General features: G+C 32.3%; 6 protein-coding genes and 1 long non-coding RNA gene across 9 annotated transcripts in view; 4 read left to right on the forward strand and 3 right to left on the reverse strand.

Moving 5' to 3' along the window:
• LOC112904221 overlaps positions 1-8,246 on the reverse strand; it is a 57,988-nt gene extending 49,742 nt beyond the window's left edge. The window contains exon 1 of the long non-coding RNA XR_003230961.1: positions 8,161-8,246. This is a non-coding gene — a long non-coding RNA (uncharacterized LOC112904221). The remainder of the gene's footprint in view (positions 1-8,160) is intronic.
• A 570-nt stretch (positions 8,247-8,816) lies between these two features.
• Positions 8,817-10,523, forward strand: LOC108740114 (tetratricopeptide repeat protein 19 homolog, mitochondrial). The gene is made up of 3 exons (XM_018474318.2): positions 8,817-9,453; positions 9,529-10,003; positions 10,357-10,523. Exons 1-3 carry the CDS (start codon positions 8,905-8,907, stop codon positions 10,449-10,451), a joined length of 1,119 nt encoding a protein of 372 aa, XP_018329820.2. The 5' UTR covers positions 8,817-8,904; the 3' UTR covers positions 10,452-10,523.
• Positions 10,515-11,942, reverse strand: LOC108740113 (zinc transporter zipt-7.2). The gene is made up of 2 exons (XM_018474316.1): positions 11,111-11,942; positions 10,515-10,990 (listed from the first exon to the last, which is right to left on the reverse strand). The coding sequence occupies exons 1-2, from the start codon at positions 11,787-11,789 to the stop codon at positions 10,590-10,592; spliced, it is 1,080 nt and encodes a 359-aa protein (XP_018329818.1). The 5' UTR covers positions 11,790-11,942; the 3' UTR covers positions 10,515-10,589.
• A 57-nt stretch (positions 11,943-11,999) lies between these two features.
• Positions 12,000-12,948, forward strand: LOC108740115 (proteasome subunit alpha type-7-1). Its single transcript, XM_018474319.2, has 2 exons — positions 12,000-12,217; positions 12,280-12,948. The coding sequence occupies exons 1-2, from the start codon at positions 12,116-12,118 to the stop codon at positions 12,925-12,927; spliced, it is 750 nt and encodes a 249-aa protein (XP_018329821.1). The 5' UTR covers positions 12,000-12,115; the 3' UTR covers positions 12,928-12,948.
• Positions 12,949-13,204: 256 nt separating this feature from the next.
• Positions 13,205-14,068, forward strand: LOC108740116. Its single transcript, XM_018474320.2, has one exon. The coding sequence runs from the start codon at positions 13,407-13,409 to the stop codon at positions 13,995-13,997; it is 591 nt and encodes a 196-aa protein (XP_018329822.1). The 5' UTR covers positions 13,205-13,406; the 3' UTR covers positions 13,998-14,068.
• A 14-nt stretch (positions 14,069-14,082) lies between these two features.
• Positions 14,083-18,788, reverse strand: LOC108740110 (protein FAN). 3 transcript variants are annotated; one of them, XM_025973723.1, is made up of 12 exons: positions 18,675-18,788; positions 18,428-18,581; positions 17,944-18,376; positions 17,701-17,883; positions 17,573-17,644; positions 17,312-17,514; positions 16,607-17,235; positions 16,348-16,548; positions 15,955-16,216; positions 15,511-15,741; positions 14,861-15,201; positions 14,083-14,653 (listed from the first exon to the last, which is right to left on the reverse strand). In XM_025973723.1, the coding sequence occupies exons 2-12, from the start codon at positions 18,439-18,441 to the stop codon at positions 14,562-14,564; spliced, it is 2,661 nt and encodes an 886-aa protein (XP_025829508.1). In that variant the 5' UTR covers positions 18,442-18,581; positions 18,675-18,788; the 3' UTR covers positions 14,083-14,561. The 3 variants fall into 3 exon arrangements, with proteins under 3 accessions (XP_025829508.1, XP_018329816.1, XP_025829509.1); XM_025973724.1 differs by lacking the exon at positions 14,083-14,653 and having other exon boundaries at positions 15,120-15,211; XM_018474314.1 differs by lacking the exons at positions 18,428-18,581; positions 18,675-18,788 and having other exon boundaries at positions 17,701-17,901; positions 17,944-18,028.
• A 75-nt stretch (positions 18,789-18,863) lies between these two features.
• LOC108740112 (general transcription factor 3C polypeptide 1) overlaps positions 18,864-19,005 on the forward strand; it is a 10,658-nt gene continuing 10,516 nt past the window's right edge. Inside the window, exon 1 of the mRNA XM_025973725.1 lies at positions 18,864-19,000. The gene's annotated coding sequence lies outside the window, so the exon portion shown is untranslated. The remainder of the gene's footprint in view (positions 19,001-19,005) is intronic.

Genomic DNA, 19,005 nt, shown 5'->3' on the forward strand with positions numbered 1-19,005 from the left:
CGCAGTAGCTGACGAAACGTCTGGACGGAATCGGTCACTTAAACCACGGCCCTATAGCCCGAATCTGCATTCTACTAAGTATATTTTCCTCTTCAAGAACAAATAAAACTGGAGTCATCTTCATCCCTTCTGATATAGTTATCTATGCTAAATATTACTCAAGTACCTACTTCTTTAACAAACTGAATCTGGTGAAGTCAATTTATTTAAAGCCTTTATCATTATGAAATCTTATTAAGTGTAAGGGAATGATTGAAATCGAAGTAGATGTGCCTAGGTGGTTAATTAACGAGCGTAAGGACTTTTATGTTTAGTTACCGTGAGTTATCATTCGCTGCATTTCCAAAAAAGTATTCCATTTACCGAGCAGCCCGGCGTGGAACCGTCGGGTCGACAAAGCGAGACTACGAGAAATCCAATATAAATTGGATTAGTAAGTTTTAATGCCCCAAAATGCCGAAAATTTATATCGTTGGACCCTAATATCGGGCAACCACACGTCTTAATCTCTCGGACTGGGGCTTCGCAAAATCAACTCTCCCCAGCGCCTCTCTCGTATCTCCTACCTACCATTCGAATTCGTGATAATGGGCTTACGAAACTGCCGAAATGATATTTAATTTTCCACCCCATCAACCAGAAAGAGACGGCTCATTTTCCTTTAATTGATAAGTAAATCTAATCGGTGATAAAAGTGGTACCAGGGTGAGATATTCATGGTTCAATTGATTTCTTTTAAATAAACCCACAAAAATTTGGTAAGAAAACTAAAAATTTCCTTTCCTCATGCATCTTATCATCTAAAATAAACATGAACTAAAGACGAAAACATGCGAAAACGCTCTGTCGAATTAAAATTAAACTTTGCTAAATTTTTTTTATTAAGATTACTAGTTCTAGCCCCTTATTCACTGTGATCTCGAAACTGTTGGCACCATTGCTTCGAGTGGTCGAAATGCACTTTTGTGAACAATTTTTTTAATCACTTTGTGTTAAAAATTGTTTGAAAAGCGTTTTTATTCTAATTGTATCGGCCATCATTATTTTCTAATTGTTGCTGTTGTCGGCCATCATTCTTTTTCAATTGTTGTCGCATTGTTACTGATGTCGGCCATTTTTGTTTTTTAATAGATGTATAGTAATCAATGATTAAAATTTAAAGGAATTGTTTGTAAATAGGTATGCAACACATCGTACACTTCAGCATAAGAAATTGCTGATACTAACTTTCATTTACGTAATACTACTTTACCCTGCGCTGACAGCACTCATAATTTCTTTTATTTATAATATTATGTCAAACTTTTAGAGAAATAAACGACCAAATAAGCAATTTTCCAATTAACGTCACTTCAACCTTTCGGACATTTTACTCATTCTTTCACGATTTGTTTGCGCAATTAAATTCTCGCAACGTGTCCAACTCTCCCGTGTAATCGAGAAAAGAACGAGCGGGGAAAAAGATGGAATAGGATAGTAGGTAGCAGATAGCAGACGGACAGACAGACTGACAGAGAAACGTATTAATGAGGTCGACGGGTCCACAGAAAATGTCACGTTCACGCGGAAAACGGTAGAAGACGCCGGACGTGGTGGACGACCGACGCGACGTGTCCGTGGCACTACGCGATCCTTAAGAGCCACCTGCCACACGAGATTGGTACCATAGGTAGGACGTAGGACTGTGTGTTGTCTCACAAAGCTCGGCTTTAATTTTAATTGGTTTGTTCGTTTCGTTGCACTCAGACGTAGTTTTGTTCGCAAACAGTTCACGTAGCAATACGTAGGTAGATACGTAATTCAGTTGCATTCAGCTGTCTCCTCTATTAACATGAAATATTGTAACATTTTCTTTCCACCCAAGAGCTTTTTTATAAGAACAATAAAATAATAATGAACACAGAATGAAACAGTGAAATGTAGAAGACGGATTTATACATATGTATATATATTTCGTTCATAATTAAGGGAGACATCGTATGTTTAGGCTAGTAAGTAGCATATATACAAGATGGGCAAAGTCCCGGAGGACTATAAACGGAACATGGTAGTAGTCATATAAAAAAAGAGAGGAGCGGATAGAACAATTAGCTTAACTTCTCATGCACCAAAAATGTTAAAAAGAATTAAAAAAAAGGCGGAAGAACTATTAGGGGAAGACCAGTTTGTGTTTAGAAAAAAATAGGGGAACGCGGAAGACTATTTTAGCTTTTCGGATTGAAATAGAGAAAACGATAGAAAATAGAATTCATACGAATGATTTAGAAAAAGCTTTTGACAGTGTTAAATGGGACGAGATGTCAGATGTACTTAAAAATGTAGGGATGAGATACGAGATAAGAGAATGATATATGGTTTATTTAAACAGCAACAGGCAGTTATAGAACTTGAGCAGAAACGTAGAGAAGTAAATAGTAGGAAGGAAGTCAAACAAGGATGGACATCGCTACTTTTTAATCTATATAAACATCATTAAAGACAGGGCAACTTTAGGGATAGAAATTGATTAGTAGATATGTTTAGGTATTCGCATCTGCTGAGGAGGAGTTAAATATAGCATAATAAGTATCGTCAAATAAAAACGGTATTGACAAAACGGTAAAAATAAATAAAAATAAAACAAAAATATTGGTATCTAATGGAAGAAACAGTAGGGAAAGAGTTAATATAAAGATAAGGGACGAAAAATTAGAAGAAGTCGCTGATTTTCGGTATCTAGGAAGGAATACTAGACATAGTAGATATAAAAAAAAGGACAGCGCAGGGTCAAGTCGCCTTTAACACTTTTCACTTTACCGCTCGCTAACAGTTAATTTTGAAATTAGAAAGGTAGGTATATGTCTGGAGCACGGCTCTGTAGGGGTGCGAAACGTAGACGTTGTTTATAGCTGTAAGATAAAGTTAGAAGCGTTCGAAATGTGCTGTTACAGGCGAATGATGAAGATCTATATCTCGATTAGAACAGAGAATACTTTCTTTCCGAAAATACTTTTTGAGGAGCATTATAAGCAACTCTGGTGGCAGTGGTTAAAAATTTATGGCTACTGATCAACCAAAATTTTCAATATTAGAAATTAGAAAACAAGTATATTTTCAAGAACAAAGGCTTTCACGGCCGGAATCCATAGNGGGGCCAAGAAGATTTATAAATGTAAAGTCAGTTTATGTTAATTAAAAAAATATTTTATTTATACTAAAGATAAAACTCTAAAATATTCGTAATTTATTAAAGAGAACATTGTGGTCGTAATTGTTTAGCAACAATATCTTTTATGTCTACATCAATATTTGTTCTGTCTCATTATATCTTCAAGAGTAAAATCTTTTAAACTGTTTCTATATTTTGACTTTATATATTTCATATCGGAGTATGCACATTGATACAATTTGAAGTCCAAAATATCTCAATTTTGGATATTTATCTTTATCTGAAAATTTGAATATTTCTATTTCAGTTACTCCACGAGATGTAAAAAATGGGCCAGCCTGCAGGTCGCATAATTCTATTTGATATTCAAGATCAACGGAGTTGAAATCAATACGAATGGGATCATAAAATAAATCAATAGACGATTTATGATCATTAAATTGAGAAAATCTTTCATTGAAATCTGTAATTAACATATCTAATTTTGGTAGAAATATTTTAAAATCCGCTTCTATACTACATTCTTTCATTTCATCATAGATCTCCATAGTAAAGTAATTTTAATAATATTACTTTAGTAACATAAATTTATTCATAGTAAAATGTACTCGCGGGCCGTAAAAATAATTTGGCGGACCGCATATGGCCCGCGGGCCGCCCGTTGGACAGCCCTGCTTTAGACAACCGATAATGTGCTTCAAATACAGTTACTTCAGTATGTACAGCGCCTCCAACAAAAAGCATTACTAAGATCATACCAACACAAACTACACAAGCACACATTATGTAAAATATGAAACAATTTCCTAACCGTTTTCTCTATGTATCAGAGGATGACAAACAATTTCATTACATCCTAGTCTGAACTAAAGCGGGTACTTGGAACTAAAATTTGTGTTCATTTAACAAATGACAAACGCTGCTTCGTCTAAAGAACACTTTAATAATAGTCCTTCATTAAAGTGGGAAACAGAGTATGTAAGGTTTCGCATCGACTCGGTCGAGCTTTAACCATTCCAATCTAAAACTTTTGGCTAACTCTCGAACTTCGTCTCATATGCATGCATGTAAAACGTACCTACAACGACCTACTTGCCAAACAAACTAATTCAGAACGTTTGCAAAAACTAACGAAAATATGAGGGAAACTGTGTCGAGAATTCACTTCATACTATATTCGTAACAATTATTATGATAAATTATCAAATCGTTGGGTATATAGATTCATAATTAAAAGGTGGCATCATCAAATATTTTCAGTCATATAATTAATAAAAATCCAATAAATGCAATTTATGGACCTTGTGGAATGTTAGGATTTGTTCGAATATAGTGATGGGCAAAATTGGTCTTCCTCTTGATCTTGTAGTCTTGGTCTTGCGAAAATGCAAAACCAAATGAACAAGACCAAGGCCAAATATGCAAGACAAAACGAAAAGTTATTAGCTCCGGTGGATTTATGAATTAAACTATTTGAAGCAACTTTAAGATATTCTTATCTTGGAACAAAACTATTCTAATACTTAATTTTAATGCTAAATATTAAAAAGCAGGAACTTTACCACTGTTTGAAAAAAGGGATCTACAAGAACTTCCGCGGAGTAAGTGTTCATTGTTCCTATGTCTAGATAACATACGGTTGAAATATAGTATATAGAAGCAAAGTAATGTTTTCTCGATATTTTTAACTTCTTTCAAGTGCCTTGTAGTATTTTGTTCGCTAAAAGGTTAATTTATGCATTGGAAGACATTATTTTCTTTAAGAGTCATGACAAGCTCGCATGTATGACTTACTTATAGTGACAATCAAGCATTAATGAGCAAAACCAAGACTTAGCATTCAAGACCAAGAACAATACTGAGACTATATCAGCAAGATCAAGACTAAATATAACAAGACCAAAATGAATACCAAAACTGCGAAAGTCTTAGTATTGGTCTTGAGTTTCTTTAGTTTAGGGCAGTTTTTAGTCTGATTTAGAAATATATAGAAAAACGGCAAATTGGTGCAACTAAGACCTGATGATAGGATGTACTGAAATTACTTGATCACAAAAAGTCTAACTAAATGGTTAAATACTTTCGATGTCGGAAATTTTAGTTATCGCTGATTTTGATAAATGCGAAACGGTTTATTTGCTTTCATTTTTACTAAATTTAGAAAAGAATTGGTGAAATGTACCTACACCGTATTATTTGTAATGTAAATGCAAGCTTTTAAATTACAAAAAAAGACCGTTGGGTCTAAAATTGGTCGTTAGTATAGGAGCCGCAATAAATTAACAATTTTATTTGCATTACAATTTTAGCCCGTATTACTGGACCGAGCTAAAACAACAAGCTGACTTTTTTATGTAAATACTAAACATCAGCTATACATTTTCATTCGCGCAAACAGACACCCTTTTGCACACGAACACGCGAAGCAGATGTTAAACGAAATCTAATTAATAAAACTTCTGGATTTTACTGAATGAGGGTCACCCCTTTTTTTGCGAATACATAACACTCAACGCATTTTTTGTAAATGGCACTGCTGTATAAATACAACAAGTTTTTTGTATAATGTGTGCTTTCTTTCTTCTGGATGTTTCTAACATATATTGTTAAAAAGTTTGCTCCACATTATTGTAAAAAAGTTGTAAATATAAAGCCGAAGGGAAGTTTGACTTGAAAGTGGAAGAAATGTGTTGGGGTTTTTATACCATACAAATTAAAATTGGCTTGAAGCACTACAATGAATGAAACTTTGGGCGTTCAATTTTAAATATTATAAATAATATATAAAAAAATTGTGCTGTTAGCACAGGGCAAAATAGTATTCGTAAAAAACAATCAGTAATTTCTTATGCTGAATAATACGATGTGTTGCTTACCTATTTACAAACAATTCCCCTAGATTTTAATCATTGATTACTATACATCTATTAAAAAACCATAATGGCCGACATCAGTGACAATGCGACAACAATTGAAAAAGAATGATGGCCGACAACAGCAACAATTAGAAAAGAATGATGGCCGACACTACGTCATAGTATTATTCATAGAAGAGAATTTCGACCATTCGAATGGCCGACATCAGTGACAATGCGACAACAATTGAAAAAGAATGATGGCCGACAACAGCAACAATTAGAAAAGAATGATGGCCGACACTAGTAACAATGCGACAACAATTAAAAAAGAATGATGGCCGACAACAGCAACAATTAGAAAAGAATGATGGCCGACACTACGTCATAATATTATTCATAAAAGTGAATGTTGACCTCTCGAAGCAATGGTGCTAACAGTTTCGAGCTCACAGTGATTAATAGGAGGGAAGAAATAGTATTAGTAAAAAATAAACCGAAATTATTAATTATTTTCTTCGATTTGCTAATGAGTCTAAACACACGTCACATTATAATACCCTGTCGTACTTTTATATCATTCAAATTAAAATTAGCTTTTCGCAAAAACCCATTTTCCTCAATGCACATGTCACTTTAAAACACCCTTTCGCACTTTTATATAATAGAAATTTAAATTGGCTTTGACGGTTATCACGTATTTGCAGCCTGGTGTCTAAATTATTTTGGGAGTTCCTATTCATAAAAAAGTAGCAGTCAAACTATAAAATTCCTAAATATTCCGTTATATTACAAACAATATATAACTGGAATGCGGGGTCACTTGTGAAGCCCTATGTGTAAGGGCCCTTTGCAGAGAGCTCTGTTTGCGACACTTTACGTCCGCCTCTGTCTAATGCTCTTTCTTTATGGGTTGGATTATTATTTATTCTATGTTTTCAAAAACGCTAACAGACAATATTTAAATCATATTATTATATTTTGAAATAGTTTTTCCCGATTAGGAGAGTAAATCTGTCAAATACCGCAACTTAACTATTGGTCATACAATTACATACATGAATACAATATATATATAAAGATAAAAACACAACTTAAAGACGACCTTACTCCATCCTAAGTCCGGTCATTATAAAAGAAACTTGGCGACTGTTTAGAAGGATAATTAAATTAGGTGGTGAAATGGTGTGGTGTGAGGTCAAGCACCCTTTCTATCGATTAGAAAAGCCTGTTAAGCGTGCAAAAAACGGAAAAAGCTGTTTCTTTCTACGATAAAAAGTTTCCCTAGTCACCAACGTCAGCTATGCCCTCCTGAGCTTTTTCTTTTTTCGCCGCTTCCTATACATCGACGTACCCTATATAGTTAGAGCAACGCTAAATGGTAATGACTTCATTCACTGAAATCATTTTCCACAGGTACGATACATTTCATAATTTAAATGTCTCTGAGGATTTGTAAATAGTGATAGATATTGCAAAGAACCGAATGAAACAATAACATTAATAGGTGATTATTACATTACCTAAAAATCGCCCTTGTTATTACCATAATTGCTACATATATATTCACCGTCTAAAAATTATGAACGTAAATGGATTAACATAAATCCGTTTAGCAACGTACAAATATTGTTTACGATATATACAAGAACATCTAAGAACACTTAGAAAAGTTATTGCACCCTCTATTAGTGTTAATAGCCAAATTTTAATTGTTGAATACTTAAAAGAAACAAACATTTTCTGCATATTTGTATGTATTTAAGGAGCATTCGTATACTCCAACAATACGTGTAAACAGAAATAAAACAAACACGTACATTTAATTATCTACGTTTATGTATATGTATATTTTTGAATACATTCTTCGCAACTAAATAAGATTTTATTATATCTCAGTCAACTATTGCCGAATGAAAAACAGCTCCTGATAAATAGTTTTCAATAAAACTGATTCTAAATGGTTCTTTGTATAAAATGTACGTACCTACACTCAACTGAGTAACCACGTTGAAAAGCATCATTTAAAGATTCGTACCTAACCTAGCCTACAGTTAATTAACAAATATCTATTTAATATAAAAGATAAAGTATAATTTCAAAGTTTTTCGCATGCTGAAGCTATCTATTAAGAAGACTTTAAAAACGATGACTTACCAGAGTCAATGTCGATAAAGTTATCAAGTGAATCACTTTGCGTATTCTCCTAAGCTTCTACTTATGTGAATAGGTTAATAGCTACGACGCGTCGCGGCGCCAGTAAACTGGCGATGTCTCGAAAAGGGACGCTTTTATATTGCTCACTAGCGTTATCACACAGGCAAAGTATTCCTGCGCAACAATAACTGACGGGTTGTTCTTTTGTTTCATATGACAGCGCATGAAATTGATTATAGAAATCAAAAACAAAGGAAATGAATAGCGGTAATAAGTTCCACTCACACAATTTAAAAACAAATACCGAGAATATTACAACTTTAAGAAAAAACTCACCCTTTTTATCCATATATTTTTGCACTTATTAGCTTTAGCTATTTATACAGACAAGAAAAGCTATTAACTCAAACACTTCATTATTTCATGACCAACTTTTAGGAAGTAAAAATGTTTGTCGGCATAATTGTCTAAACTTAATATTTTGTTTAAAGTTTGTTCTCCTCTTCCAAAGTGCCATCTATAAGAGAATTCCTGAAATATACATAAACATGAGACATAGAATTAACCAATGAAAAGAATTACTGTAAATTTGTCAATCAAATGCAGTGTCTTTGATAATAGATACCCTTTGTGTATCTATTATCTATGATCTATTATCTATGGTTATGACAACAGTTGACAATTTCGCTTATAGCATAATTTTAAATTTAAAATATAAATAGTAGAGTTTAATATATTCCAAAAATGTTAAATTTTGTGAATACAGTGACAAAATTATGGAAAAATGTTAAATATACCAAGTCGATGGTCTACATTTTTATACAACCTCAAAAATTTGTGAAAAGAATTAACATAACCCCGCAAATTTTCCATTCAAATTTCTTACAATACGTTAACAAATATCAATTTTTAAATGCAATTACCCCCATTAAACGAAACACAAAAAATAGCAGAGGTTCCTACGGAATACTGACATATTTCGTATTAAGCTTAAACATTTTAAAATGGCTTGGGTTTGAAGATGAAGATGAGAAAAAAGAATCCGAGCTAATAATGACGCTGAAACGTGCTGTACTTTCAACTCAAAGACAAGAATACAATAAAGCCGAGCAACTGTTACATCTCGCCTTAAGATTAGCACAGCAACAACAAGATCAACAAGGTATTACCTACTGTTATGACTTGATGGCAAATTTGGCATTTGAAACGTTACAACTAGATAAATCTGAAAAGTTATTTGTTAGTGTGCTTCAACGCCTTTTGAGTACAGGCGTAAAAGACAATGACTTAAAGGTAACTTATTTATGCTTAGTATAAAGATGCTTGCATTAAACATTACAATTACATCTTTTCATTAAAGCATTCTAGGTGATCCACATAAGTTTAAAACTTGCTCGAATATTACATCTGAAGGCTGAAGTAGAAAAAGCAGAATTAGGATATGAATGGTGTCTTGAACAAATAAAAGATCAGAAAAATGACAGTATTGATGGAAAAATGCTGTGTGGAATTATTCATGACTGGTATGCTCAGTTTCTACTGGATGGAGGACAACTTGAAAAGTCATTACAACATTTAAAAGAGGCCTATAAAATATGTGCTGAAATAGAAGGAAATAATACAGAAGCAAATATGCTATTACTAAATGATTTAGGAATAACCTGTTGGAGAGCAGGAGATCTATCCATGGCAGAAAAGTTTTTGAATGAAGCCATTGGTGTCGGTTCTAACTTGGAAGACAAAATGCATGTTGGCACTGTACATGCTAATCTAGGACTTATTTATCTTCAGAAAGGAATAACCAAGCAAGCAAACAAGTATTGTAAAGAAGCGTGGCATATAGGTAATTAAGTACTTACTAACACCTCATCATAGTAAAGAACCCCCACTGAAAAGTATAAAATAATCATAACATAAATTCTCCTTATTAAAGCAAGTTGAAAACTAAAGCAATATTGTTTAATATGTAGCACATTATATTAAATAAAAAAAGTTATTTTAAAGATTCCCTACTAAATGTCTTAGAGTTAATTACGAGATAATGTTTTCATAATGTTCTAATTACTTAGAATTGTTCCATAACTAAAGTAAAACAAATAAACATGAAGAACATTTCATTTCAAAGCATGTATCATGTATATTGTATTTATGATTTTGTATTTTTGAAATAATTAGTTTTTAATCTTGTTTTTGTAGGTAGAAAATATGAAGACAATGAAGCTGTAGAACAGGCAAACTACTGTTTTGATCAGATAAAAGTTGTTCTAGACCATGAAAAATCACAAACATAGTTTTTCTGAAACAAGATGTTGTTTTGTTGTTTTATATGTTTAGTTGAAAATAAAATTCTTTGCCGACTATAATTTTGTATTTTACCTCAACTGAGTACAAATTACTTCTAAAACAAACATTAAGTAAATTTCCTACTCTCATTCATACTCGGCAATGATAACCATCATATAAACTCCAGCAAGCATAGCAAACACTTGCAGTATTGTTTGTACAAATGTGGGTTTTTCTTCATCCAACAGTTCAGGTATCACAGATACCAAAGCAATATAAATGAATCCGCCAGCTGTGAAGGGTAGGATCCAGTTAAATCCCAAAATGCCTTCACTGTTCTTGCTCAAAAGAGAAAGCACAGTCCCTGCCAATGCTCCAACAGCTGTGCTAAGCTGTAGCAGCATAGCATTTTTTCGAGAAATTCCTGATTGCAAGAGAATTGCAAAATCTCCTATTTCATGAGGAATTTCATGCAGTAGAATTGTAACTGTAGTCACTATTCCTATATGATTTCCAGCTAAGAAAGAAGCCCCGATTGCTAGACCATCTGTAAAATTGTGACTAAAATCTGCAGCTAAATTCAAATAACCAGATACTTTTATTTCTGTTTTTGGATTTTTGCTTTCAGGTGAATTTTCATTGGCATCACTTTTTTCTTTCTTATTACCTTTTTGGTCATTGGAGACAGAAACAGAACTGTGGGTGTGGCCATGGCCACTGCCTTTTACAATCCTCACTCCTTTTTCGATTATTAGGAATGCAATAATTCCAGAAAGAACCCCTAAGCCTATAGACATATCATGACTATGGTTTTCATGAGAGTGTTCATGTCCATGTACTTCAGTATGACTTGGATGATTATCATGTGAATGACCATGAGCATGGAAGGAATGAATATCTTTTGAAGTCACTGTTAGTGCTGCATGGGGAATTAAATGCAAAAATGCATCTCCTAAAAGACCTCCAGATGCAAAAGCCAGCAACACTTTTAATAAAGGCTGAGTTTTCTCTGTATTATCCAATGGAACGACCAACAATATCAAAACAGGGGCTGCACTAATAAATAAAGTTGCACCTATTGCATGCATCCACACATCACCTTCACTGTAGTCTTTTTTTTCTTTCCCAAGATGTTTGGCTTTAGACTCGTGGTGTGAATGTTTCTGATTGTGATAGGGTTCATTTGCTTCTTTGGAATATTTATAAGCTTTTTTATTTTCACTTATATGTTCATGTAAGTGATGATCATGTTCATGAGCATACTTATCACTATTACATTTATAACAGTGTAGAAGACAAATCGATGTAAATAATAAATACACTAAAACTTTACTTGAAAAGCACATTTTGTTAATTCACTAACAGTAAATGGTTTACGTCTTAACAAAAATTACTTTTGTGTACGTATTTTCATTTTCTAAATTCAAAACAGAATATAATTGTCGAATATAACCAAAACATAAAACAAATCCTAACAAACTTCAACACGTCATTCTTTCGTTTGTAAGAGATTGGCAACCCAAATTACACTTCCATAGATAATAGTTACACTACAGATCTCAAATCATGCGCATTTTGTTTTTTAATTACAAAGCAGAATTGAAACTTTGATTTCACGAGCGATTTGTAATCAGAGAAATCCAAGAAATTAATTAAATAAAAACTGTGAATAATGTCGGCTCGTTATGATCGTGCTATAACAGTATTTTCACCAGACGGCCACCTTTTACAAGTGGAATATGCTCAAGAGGCTGTTAGGAAAGGATCTACAGCGGTAAATATAAATTCCAAGCTTAACCTAAAAATCAAAATAAAAAAGTGACTTGCCTTTTTTAGGTAGGAGTTAGAGGCAAGGATGTAGTTGTATTAGGTGTAGAAAAAAAATCCGTAGCAAAATTACAAGAAGAGCGCACTGTACGTAAAATTTGTCTTCTGGATGACCATGTAGTGATGGCTTTTGCAGGTCTCACTGCAGATGCTAGAATTTTGATAAATAGAGCACAAATAGAGTGCCAGTCTCACAAACTTACAGTCGAGGACCCAGTCACTTTAGAATATATTACCAGATACATAGCCAGTTTAAAACAAAAATATACTCAGAGTAATGGAAGAAGACCATTTGGTATGTCTTGCTTGATTGGAGGTTTTGATTATGATGGGACTCCTCATTTGTACCAAACTGAGCCTTCTGGCATTTACTATGAGTGGAAAGCAAATGCCACGGGACGTTCTGCTAAAACAGTTAGAGAGTTCTTGGAAAAATACTATACTGAAGAGGAGGTTTCAACTGAGGCAGGTACAATTAAACTTGCAATTCGAGCTTTGCTTGAAGTCGTGCAATCAGGGCAAAAGAATCTGGAAATTGCATGTATGAGAAAAGGCCAACCAATGGTAATGTTGGATGGTAATACAATTGAAAAGTATGTTAATGAAATTGAGAAAGAAAAAGAGGAGGAAGCAGAGAAAAAGAAGCAGAAAAAGTAATTTTATAAGTTTTACTTATTAATTTAAAATAAGATTTTGTATTTCCTTTATTGAATTTAATAAAGTAATTTGAAAATTCAAATGTTTCATGAAAACTAATTCAGAAAAATCCATTTAAAACTGATATTGTTTGAGTAATTATTTTTAAATCGCTGTTTTTTGTAATATATCTGCTACATGTTTAATTAAATACAGTTGGAGGCTCCAATATTTTTGTATTTCTACTTTTTGCGGTACTACAACTACTATTTTTAATTACACACGGTACCCTTTATATAATCACTTTCACTTGAGGAAGAATAAATGATCCCAACATTGTCAAATCACCGTATGTGTATCTGTTATTTATGGACTACACAGAAGAGAGACGTCTCTCTTAAGTCCATAAATCGTCTCTCTGCTCTGACTACACCAAAAGAAATCCCAACCTCAATTTTATAACCCCAACCCGAATTTAGAAGTGCCCTTTAAAAATAAGAATGCCTTTTAAATATATCGGCAGAACTACAGATTTTAAAGGAAAAACGTTATGGGAAATTGTAGGAAACTTAAAAAACTATGGAATAGGACGTTATATTAAAAGAAACGTTTTTGAGAGATACCCTGAACCAAGCTTTATGAAAATTGTTAAAGTAGAAACTCTCCCAAGTCCCTTAGAGGCTTCAATGGATGATCTACGAAAAGTAAAAGTATGGGTGGAGAAAACATTTCGTGGTAGAAAATTCCCAGATGTAGTTCCACTTAAATCTGCAACTTATAAATCTGATTATGTATTGATTCCTAAAGATGAAGAAAAGAAGTACAGTGACTTAAAACTTGAGCCAATTCCAGAAAAAATACTTCCCAGAACAACTAATTTTCCCCCTTTATTAAAAGAATTGATATACCGAGATGCAGAAGTGAAAGGTGAAACATTAAAAGAGGAGCCTAAATTAAAGATTATTTACAAAGAAAGCATGCAAAGCTGTTATCGAGTAGCTAAAGAGGGAGAGACACCCAATGTGCAAATTGCTTATGGATTAGGAACACCTATTAGTCCTTCTTTATATCAAGGAATAAAACTAAAATAATTTTCTGCAACAAAATATTTTTAAGTAGTTGTTAGGTATTGGTCTTCATTTTAGTTATATAAAGTAAAATAAATATATTAAACTGTTTTTTTAAATCAATGTATTATTTATTGATAAATTTCATTTTTAAAATTACCATTCTTTGAACTAAAATTAAGGATAAGAATATTGATCTTCAATTGGTTACAAAAAGTTTTATATATTATAAACAAAACAAATTAACAACAAAAAGACTGTTCAAATGAAACAAGAATTTTCACAGCCTTAAGAATGTAACCTGATTGTAGAATACTATAGAAAGCAAATTCAAATAAATTTTACAACTTCAGACTGAAACTCCAGTAATAAATAATAAGAAGTGTTAAATATTATTTTATGATAAATCTGATATTTTAAATATTAATATAACAACTACATATACAGAAATACAGATCACCTCAATTCCAAAATTAATTTTGTTAGTTTTCTTATGTAATTAAGTAGCGTAACTTTTTTTTTACTAAAAAGCACTTACTAATCTATAAATAACAAATATAATATAACAAAACGTAATTGAAAAAAGTATCACAGAGGTTGCCATATTTTAACATGATGATCTTCTCCACCAGTAACTATTAATTTTCGATCAGGAGATATATCAACACAGTTAACAGTGCCTAAAAGACATTTTTATATTAAAAGAAATAGTTTTTAATTATCATTTATAATTCAAAAAGTAGAAAAAAATTATAGCGGAATTAAAGGTTTATCGTGTAAACCCGAAAATTATTTATTTTATTTTCTATTGTTCTTGTAGAAAGCATAATTTACAACTGACATGATAAAAAAATAAATAAAAGAACAAAAACAAAATCAAAAATTACCTTCATGAGCTTTTATTTGTCTTAAGCATACGACGTCGTTTGTATTCCAAACATGTAATGTTCCATTTGAAGACCCCAAAACGAGCAATAAATCGGACCATTGCAAACACATCAAGGGATCTGTAAATGATTTGTAGAAAAGAGCCATTCCAGTATTAATATCTATTATTTGAAAAAGTCCATCGTCCCCACAAGAGGCAATTTTTTGACCGTCCGAACTGCAACGAAGGGCCCTTACAGAACCAGAGTGAAAGGTCGTTTTCTCCATGAGTGATAAAGTGTCGATGTTCCAAATGTAAATGTCCCCATCTTCAGTACCCGATACCAATAATTTGTTAGCTCTGAGAATATCTACATATTAATATATTGGTTAAAGAATAAATCCTTATATTGTATAATATACATAACTTTTTATAAATAAAATAAATAAAAGATACAAGACAAGTAAGACTCTCTACTAACAATAATATATATTTTCCATTTTTTGTTTGTATTAAAAAAGAAAAACTTAGCATAAAGTCAAAAATAAACACCACACTGCCTCCAGTATTCCAATTTATCTATATAATTGAAAAGCACCTTTTTCTTCAACAAAACCATTCAAACAAAATTTCACATTTTCTCTTACATTTAAGAGAAACATTGCTTACGGATCAAATGCGAGACAAGTGACTTGAGAAGTGTGGTCTAGTTGAGCCATAAGACACTGGGCAGGCTTTATGTTGTTACCAATTGAAATGCCCTTCCATAATCTTATCGTACAATCCCCGCTTCCAGTCGCTAGAAGTTCCGCCTCCCTACCCCATTCTAAACAAGTTACCGCATCTTCATGAGCCAGTACATCTTGGGTTATCTTCCCAAAATCTAAATCATAAAGAACCCTGCAAAAATGTGTAAATATTAGGGTAAAACTTAACAACACAAAAACTTAAGTGTTATCGTAGACTCTTCAACTAGAGATTTAGCACAACAAAAATAATAGAAACTGATTGTATGTATACATATAATTATTCTTAATAAAAAAAAGATATTAAAAAATTCACAATGGCCTAAAAATCGTTTTCATTAATAAATTAAAGATAAAAGCGACTTACATGTTATTCCCAAAGCTACCAATAATTAATACGTTCATGTTGGGTAGTTTAGAGCAACTGCTTAAAGGCATTGTTCCTACATTTGCACTTCTAATTTGTCTATTTAATGATATGGAAAACATTTTCATTTTTGCATCTGACCCAACAGAAATTACTTTATCACTGTCTTCATTAAACACAACACAGCGTACAGCGTCTCTGTGTGTTTTAAATGACGACTTCAATTCTAACGATTTTAAATTATTCCATAATTCCACATATTCTGGAATAGAAATTTTATAATGTTGCAAAACAAAGTAATGTGAATAAGGTATTTAAATAAAGCATTGAAAATAAATAAGATACTTAAAATGAGTTTAATTGTAAGAAGGATCACAAACCAAACATATTTACCACTTTTTTTACTATTTATCCCAACTGACGAAGGATGCTTTAATAATTGTGGACTATTTTTCCTTTCTGGGTGAGGAACCTTGAAGATTTGTTTTGGTATTTGTCCAAATTCCATAATTTGGACTTCCAGAGCGTGTCTTTGATTTAAGTCCAATATTGCTTCTAAATCAACACTTCCCTCATAACACAAATGATAAAATACTAAAATATGCACAGAGTAATTTATACACCTCAAAAGGAAGAACTATAAAGAACGCACAATTTTTTGCTGAGGCAGCTTCTTCTCCTCTTTGCTTATAACCAAATATAAGATCAATCCAATGATGCAACGTTTTTGATACATAATCAGATTCCAATGCATCTCTCAACTTATGTACAAAATCTTTGGGACCATCTGCCCAAGGAGGTAGTTCAACATCTCCCACTTTTATTCCATTATGACGATAACCAAAATGAATCCCCATTTCATTTGTTAAAAATTTGCCCTCTTTCTCCAAATCGTAGAATTCAGGAACTAATTCTTTGAAATCAGATAAATTATTGAGACAATTTCTATATACATCAGCAACAGAATTAAACATTCTGTCTGGATGGTCAAACCTTCCATTTTGCAAACAAAGCATATAATGGGGATAAAGGCGAACGAGATAGAACAAGACGAAGCCGGGAGTTGAATAGTGAGATCCATAAAGAAATTTAGGATGAGACATTTCTTCATAACGTTCCATAAGTCTCTGAAGTCGTGTTTCATTGAGAGCTCCTATAGGTTTCGACAAGTCTCTGAATGAGTTAGGATTATTCAAATTTAATTCTGAGCTTTGGTAATCACTTATTACCCAAGGAAACACAGGATATTGGGTGAGGTCATTTACAGTTCTATCAGCTTGGCTACAAAATATATGAATTAATAAAAGTTAAAATAATTTGTTTCAATAAAATCACAAAGAAAGAAAGAACAATGCACCTATTAATATACACAAGATATTCATAATTTGAAATAACCCCGTTTTGCCACTGTAGTGTCATAATGTCTTGTTGGATGTCTTTGAGTTTTAACTCAGGCTGCTGTAAAAGTGTAGTATACAAATTATCTCGGTCTGCTTGAGTTCTAAATGAAAGGTATAGATGAGGAACAACATCATTTTCATTTGAATAAATCTCTAATCCCTACAACATGAAGGTTTAGTCAAATTTTGATTATACAAAGAACTTGCTATGAACTTACTATTTGTCTTAATAGAAATCTCCTTTTTACCAATCTTTTTATACTATTTAAATTTATTTTTAAAACAGGATACTAGAAACAAACATTTTCAAATAATTAGCGTATATTAAAAAAGGCATGAAATTTACTGTTTCAATGTTATTGTAGGGCTGAAAATATAATTTAATGTTGGACAACAGAATTCTCCCTGGATTTACCACCAGTGGAGAAACTTTATCAGCTTGAGTTTCCATTACTGTAGTTTCATACAAATCAAGCCACATTTGATCAAACCGTACTCTAGCTTGTCTTGAATGCACAATAGTGGCAATCTAAAAGTTACATTTACACTTTATTTACAGTGTTTAATTGTGCTTGGTTTAATTATTTACCATATCAGCATGTTCAGCAGCTGGAAGTGTACTAGCTCTCTGAAGTTGGCTTATTCTTGGTAAACAGTCAGTTATTTGAGCATAGTTTAAAATAAAAAGGAAATTGCCCCTATCTACAAATTTATAAGGAGCAACAATATTCTTTTCCAGCATTTCTATGTACTGTCTACAGTGAACACTTAAAACATTGTTACTTTGTAAAAATTTTGCTGAACCTTTCCACTGTTCTAAAATGTCACAGTCTTTTAAAGGTATCTTTATTAAGGGTTTACTGATATCTTTTGGGTCAAAGACTAGAGATTTAGAACATAATTTTAATCGACCAGGCTGCTTTTTAATATCATAAGTGTTTGGTGTTGTATCCACTGGAATAAAAATTGCACTGAAATCTTCAAAGTATATTTCACCAGGCTCCAGTAACAACAAGGAAAACCTGAATGAAATTGTTTTAATGTAATGTTAAAATATATTCCTATTGACTTACCGGCCTCCTTCCATAATGTATTGTATAATAAATAAAAAAAGCTATATATTTCAAAAGCATATGATCTACTAAAATAAATAAATGATGCTTAAATTTTGCGTGGTAAAAAATAAAACATAAAATCAAATTATTTCACATTCCTCTGTCTGCCATCCTGAAAATAACGGTTAAATTAGTTCGTTTTTAGTAGCTTTATACATAATTTTGTTTTAGCTACACAAACACAAATATTGAACTATTAACTTACAACTTTTTGGGAAAACACAAGACACAGTTTAAAACTCCACATACACTAATTAATGTTTTTCATATTTTTCTATAATAATATAAATGTAAATATAACCTATATCTATGTATGCGTCTGCGAACATCATATCATAGACAATAATCATAGACATGATCATAGATATCATAGACAAACATAACTGAACATAACCTCATTATCTCTTCGATCGCTTTCGTTATTAATCTACATATTATTATTATTGTCACAAAAGTAATGATGAAAAATGCAGGCAAAAAACTAATTTATTTTTTAGTTAAAGAAGATCATTAAGGATTAATAAATAACCTGTTAT

The sequence above is a fragment of the Agrilus planipennis genome, unplaced genomic scaffold (assembly GCF_000699045.2).
Source record: "Agrilus planipennis isolate EAB-ADULT unplaced genomic scaffold, Apla_2.0 scaffold55, whole genome shotgun sequence".
NCBI classification, from domain to species: Eukaryota; Metazoa; Arthropoda; class Insecta; order Coleoptera; family Buprestidae; genus Agrilus; species Agrilus planipennis.

Excerpts from the sequence above, each read along its gene's own strand:
- LOC108740114 (XM_018474318.2), top strand. The coding sequence starts at position 8,905 with ATGTTAAATTTTGTGAATACAGTGACAAAATTATGGAAAAATGTTAAA. Across the intron at positions 9,454-9,528 it reads TAAAAGACAATGACTTAAAG|GTGATCCACATAAGTTTAAA; the intron begins GTAACTTATTTA and ends AAAGCATTCTAG. Across the intron at positions 10,004-10,356 it reads TAAAGAAGCGTGGCATATAG|GTAGAAAATATGAAGACAAT; the intron begins GTAATTAAGTAC and ends TTGTTTTTGTAG.
- LOC108740113 (XM_018474316.1), bottom strand. The coding sequence starts at position 11,789 with ATGTGCTTTTCAAGTAAAGTTTTAGTGTATTTATTATTTACATCGATT. Across the intron at positions 10,991-11,110 it reads TGTCTCCAATGACCAAAAAG|ATGGTCTAGCAATCGGGGCT; the intron begins GTAATAAGAAAG and ends ACAATTTTACAG.
- LOC108740115 (XM_018474319.2), top strand. The coding sequence starts at position 12,116 with ATGTCGGCTCGTTATGATCGTGCTATAACAGTATTTTCACCAGACGGC. Across the intron at positions 12,218-12,279 it reads TTAGGAAAGGATCTACAGCG|GTAGGAGTTAGAGGCAAGGA; the intron begins GTAAATATAAAT and ends TGCCTTTTTTAG.
- LOC108740116 (XM_018474320.2), top strand. The coding sequence starts at position 13,407 with ATGCCTTTTAAATATATCGGCAGAACTACAGATTTTAAAGGAAAAACG.
- LOC108740110 (XM_025973723.1), bottom strand. Across the intron at positions 17,236-17,311 it reads TATCTTGTGTATATTAATAG|CCAAGCTGATAGAACTGTAA; the intron begins GTGCATTGTTCT and ends TATATTTTGTAG. Across the intron at positions 15,742-15,954 it reads GGTAGCTTTGGGAATAACAT|GGTTCTTTATGATTTAGATT; the intron begins GTAAGTCGCTTT and ends ACATTTTTGCAG.